Source organism: Penaeus vannamei, chromosome 9, assembly GCF_042767895.1.
Source record: "Penaeus vannamei isolate JL-2024 chromosome 9, ASM4276789v1, whole genome shotgun sequence".
Classification (NCBI taxonomy): Eukaryota; Metazoa; Arthropoda; class Malacostraca; order Decapoda; family Penaeidae; genus Penaeus; species Penaeus vannamei.
Window position 1 is genome coordinate 30,141,862 of NC_091557.1, and position 5,000 is coordinate 30,146,861.

At 40.2% G+C, this 5,000-nt stretch overlaps 1 protein-coding gene across 2 annotated transcripts in view; it reads right to left on the reverse strand.

Moving 5' to 3' along the window:
- Nucleotides 1–5,000, reverse strand: part of LOC113814202 (uncharacterized) — a 56,144-nt gene that overhangs the window by 479 nt on the left and 50,665 nt on the right. For both annotated transcript variants that reach the window (XM_070125547.1, XM_070125546.1), the window contains exons 3-4: nt 4,967–5,000; nt 4,017–4,367 (exon numbers count right to left, since the gene is read on the reverse strand). The exon at nt 4,967–5,000 is cut by the window's right edge and continues 152 nt beyond it. In XM_070125547.1, coding sequence (XP_069981648.1) covers nt 4,017–4,367; nt 4,967–5,000 — 385 coding nt within the window. The remainder of the gene's footprint in view (nt 1–4,016; nt 4,368–4,966) is intronic.

The window sequence follows — 5,000 nt, forward strand, 5'->3', positions numbered from 1 at the left end:
TTGATTGATTACTTGTGTGTGTGTGTGTGTGTGCACGCGCGCGCGCGCGTACGTGTGTGTATGTGTACTGCACATAAGAAAACATAAGGATAATCTAAATACCTATCAACGTTCATTCCTTCCTTGGCGTGTATACTTCACATGTGCAGAGTCACCATAAACCACCCTTAATTAAACACACTTCAAAAAATAATGAACTTTTTTCCCACATTCCCTCCCACGCTACCCCTCCTGTAAATCTCCTTTGCGTGTACATTAAAACTACCGATAATAAATAAAGCACTTTCCGCTATTTTGTCCCTACTAACGACTTTTATATAATTATACTCTTATTATATCCTTTTTTGATTGTTTTTTTTCTCATTCCCTGTTATCTGAGCATCTTATCATTAAATTTTGAATACACGTTTACATCTGCAAGCTTTAGATTCTGAAGAATGACACTCGTATATCTCAACGTAACTTTTTGCTACCCCGTCTTGGTCGTGTTACTGTATGTAAACGGGGAACTGGGAGAGTTTATTCCATTCTAGAACTTATTGATGATGATGACGGTGATGATAAAGATAATGGTGATGGTGAGGGTGATGATGGTGATGATGATAGTGATGATGATGATGATGATATAGCCGCTTTCTGCATATAAAAGTTATAATCATAGGAGGGTGTCTCGCGCTTCCATAAAGGTCTTACTGACAACCAAAATTTATCCGTTCTTAGCGATACCTCCTTCACTGCATTGGAAAACCGACCTTACAGAATTTGTCTAACTTTCTAACTGCGTTATTATATGAATAAAAACAATACACATTAAAAACGTAATCATCAAAGTGTAATCGATTTTATTCACTGGTATAATTCAACGGAACTTGCGCAATATAAACACACACCCTGCTTCAAAAGTTGATCGGATACTACTGGTACTGAAAATGATTTATGCGACATCTACTGCATATGGGTTATCTAATTTGCTGAGGTATAAAGTATATCAGTGAAGATATGATGGTATTGGTTAACTTCCCTTTAGAATGCAGGTCCAGTGTTTACAGGCACGTTCTTTAGCTAAAAAAGTCTAGAATATTTTTGCTATCAATTTGTCATTTGCATATTTCTTACCTGTTGTCATTTGCACTTTTCGTAATTCGTGAGTATACCTGATATGACACTGTAAATGCTGCAGTATAACTTTTTTTTTCTCCATTACTCTTATTTTTTCTTTCTCACTTTTTTCTCTCTCCTTTCCTTCCACCCCTCTCACTCACTCTCCCTCTCTCCTCCCCCCCACCCCCGCCTCTCACACACTCTCCCTCTCTCCTTCCCCACCCCCACTCTCTCTCTCTCCTTTCCTCCCCCTCCCCCCTCTCTCTCTTTCTCCCAGAAGATATTTTTTCGGTTAATATACCATCTATTTACAAAAGGAAAGTCTGCTGTTAATCTCTGCCATTGAAACGTATTGGAATGGTCCCTAGTCGATGATCTATTCTTTTTCTTCAGCACAAACAGTTCCATTTGAAAAATATCACGAAATATTACCTGATTTCGGTCTATTGGTAATTCTGTGATTTCTCATTTGTTTGTTTGTTGCTCATCAAAATCCCTTCGTCTCAATGTACCAGAATCGGCCCATTTCGCTTTATTTTGCTACGTATTCTAATGAAACTACTGCTGCTATTTCCAACAATTTGTCTTCTTTTTCTCACTTCCTTTCTCAAACTATGCTTCTAAATGGAGAGTTTTCTCAATTAACATTTTCTTTATGTTAATGTGCTTTGCTCTAGAACTTTGAGAAGTTTCAGTTACTGTTATTGCAAAAGTTTTCCCCGCTATGAGGGGACCATAAATATTAATCCTCTTGGTTTTCGTTCTCTTTTTCTATTTTGAAACTTTCTATTCCACAGGTCACGTTTCAACAGCTGCTGGCAAAGGTGCAGTTTCTAGCGGTTCGAATTGTGTCTACGTCATCACCAATAATCATAGCAATGACAACAATAAAAACAACAGTAGTAATATCAATAACAATAACCATGATGTTATTGATACTGCTACCACTAGATATGACGACGATAATGATGATGATGGTGATGTAATGATTATTGATGATCATGATAATGAATATGATGATGATGGTGCGGATGATGAAGATGATGATGGTGATGATATGGTGATGGTGATGATGATAATGATAATGGTGATGGTGATGATGATAATGGTGATGGTGATGATGATAATGATAATGGTGATGATGATATGGCCGCTTTCTGTATATGAAAGTTATAATTATGACAGGGTGTCTCGCTCTTCCATAAAAATCTTACTGACTACCAAAATTTATCCGTTCTTACCTTCTCCACTGCGAGGCAAAACCGACCTTACAGAACTTTTCTAACTTTGGTAAGGTAAAACACTTATGGGAGAAATTCCTAGCTTATCTCAACTAATTTCGAAGGATAATTCGATAATCTGATGGAAAATGTTTCGTCGAAGTGACCTAAAGTGGGTTTCTGAACATTAGATTGATGATGATAATAATAATTGTAATGATTATGATGGTAATGATATCAGTAACAATGATGAAAATGATAATAAGGATTATAATCATAATGATGAGGATAATTATTATTATAATATTCATTTCCATTAATATTATTGCTATCATCATTATCATTATAATGATAATAGCACCCATAATGACGATGCTAATTATGAAAGTATGAAAGTAATGATTACAACAACGGTCATTGTATCAATTCTTCATTTCCTCAAAGAAACCATTGGATATACTGAAAGCGTGAATGATCATAGAAACAAACAAGTTTTGGAAAAGACGGAAGCCTAAAGATGAACAGCGGCGGAGTAATGTAACAGCGAGTGAGAAGAGCGGAGGATGAAGCCTCCTGAGGCAGAACCCACGTCCTGCAGCCACGATACCTTTAAGAGACGCAGGACAGGAATCAACGAAGGGAAGAACGAGAAAACACACGAGTGCGCCAGTGTATTTTCTCGCCCTCCCCTCCGTCACTTGATTCCCACTCTTCTGAAGGAAAATGTAAAGACAGTTTCACGGACATCAGGTGTATAGACGGAAAAGGGCGAATCCGGGATTTAGGTCAAGAACATTCCTCTTGCTCCTTCAAAGGAAGATATGTATGCCCAGTACCACTCGATCAGAATATGGAATTGCCGTCTATCATACGCTGACATTAGATCAAGTCTAGTGTGATGTACGGCATGTCCATAACAATAACCCTTATCATTGAGATATGGGTAAGAGTGATGGGAAAGCAGAGGGTCAAAGATATACTGCTGATGGTCTGGAAAGACACTGGAACGGAAACCGGTTTCGGTTACTAGACAGAGGACGTGACCTATGAGTTTACAGGTTGGAGAGAGGAGTGTGCCGCGGGGATGAACGGGATCAATTACTGTCTCTGCGCCAACCCTGCATCGCTTGCTTTCCCTCCTAAATAACTAATGATCCAATGTCTACAAAAATGAGTATAACTGTGTCTTTATAAGTCTAACCAAGAATATCTCGTATTATATTCATTCTAACTCCATCACTTATTACTAAAACCTTTTACAAAGGATTCCATAAATAAACCTTTTGAATTTCTCCACCAATACCCTCCGCATAACTCTTTGATCTAATTCATTATGCAGTTGCCGGGCAGTATTTCAGTCGCTGGCGAAAATTTTATGCGAGGTTTAACTTTATGAAACAAGAACCTAGGGTGGGTGGCGGTCCCTCCCCACCTCCCCATTTTTGTCGTTACGTGGTGTCTCCAGATAATGGCGCTCCTCAGCTGCATCTGCTTGCGTTAGGTAATTACTCGGAATCTCTAGAATCCTGCCTAAGATTTGTGTGATTTGATAGGCCAATGCAATCCGGCCGCTGTGAAGAAAGGTTAACTAATGAATGAAAAGAGTGAATAAGGTTAATGGGTATAAATTACACGGGTCAGTAACACAGAGCTCAAGATGATCTAAATAATAGTTAATATTTTACAAGGACTTACCCTCTTCTTCGTCCACCATGGCTTTGTTCTTCGCCTTGTCTCTCTCCAGGTTGTCCTTCTCTCTCGCTCCTCCGTCGCCGCTATCGCCAGCTCTAGATGCTTCGGTAGGCTTCATCCCGCCGCTGCCGTCTGCCAAGTCGATGTCGCTCCCTCGACCTTCAGGACCGTCTGCAGCGTCGATGGCCTTGTGGCAGTCGACCTCCTCGCCGTCCTCGCTCACGAAGGACACGTCGCACGTGCATGGCGTGACACGGCAGGCGGCGAGCTCGTCCCCGGGGCAAGAGGCGTTTCTGCAGGACGTCTCCGACACGCGACACACTTTACTTGCGTCCTCCGGGCAGGGGACTTCGTCTGGGGGCGCCGGGGATTTTTTTCAACTTCAAAATGAGGTGTGCAGGATGTGTACATATAGACAGATAGACATATAGTTGTAGATAAATAGATATAGATACAGATATACTGTATATAGCTAAATAGATATATAGGTATGAATAGGTAGGTAGATAGATAGAGGCAAACACATTATATGTGTGCGTCTGGAAACGCGAAGCATAAGGCAAGAGTATTCAGAACAAGGGGATTCTGCGTGACATAAAGAGAAAGAACGGAATATAAAAGAAAGAGGGGGGGGGGGGGAGAGAGAGAGAGGAAGTGAGAGAGAGAGGTAGGGAGAGAGAGAGAAAGAGAAAGGGAGAGAGAGGGAGAGAGATAGAAGAGAAGAGAAGAAAAGAGAAGAGAGAGAAAAAAAAAGAAAAAGAGAAAGAAAGAGAGAAAGAGAGAAGAGAAAAGAGAGATAAAAGAGAAAGAGAAAAGAGAGAGGGAAAGATATAGATATATAAATAGAGAGAGAGAAAAGAGAGAAAAGATATATAGATAGAGTGCCAAAGCTAACGAACGACTCCAACCGCAAAGCCATTCTGAAATGTCAACTGAAGCACAAAGCCCCTCACCTGGACACGCCGCTGAACACTGGTGTTCAGTCTT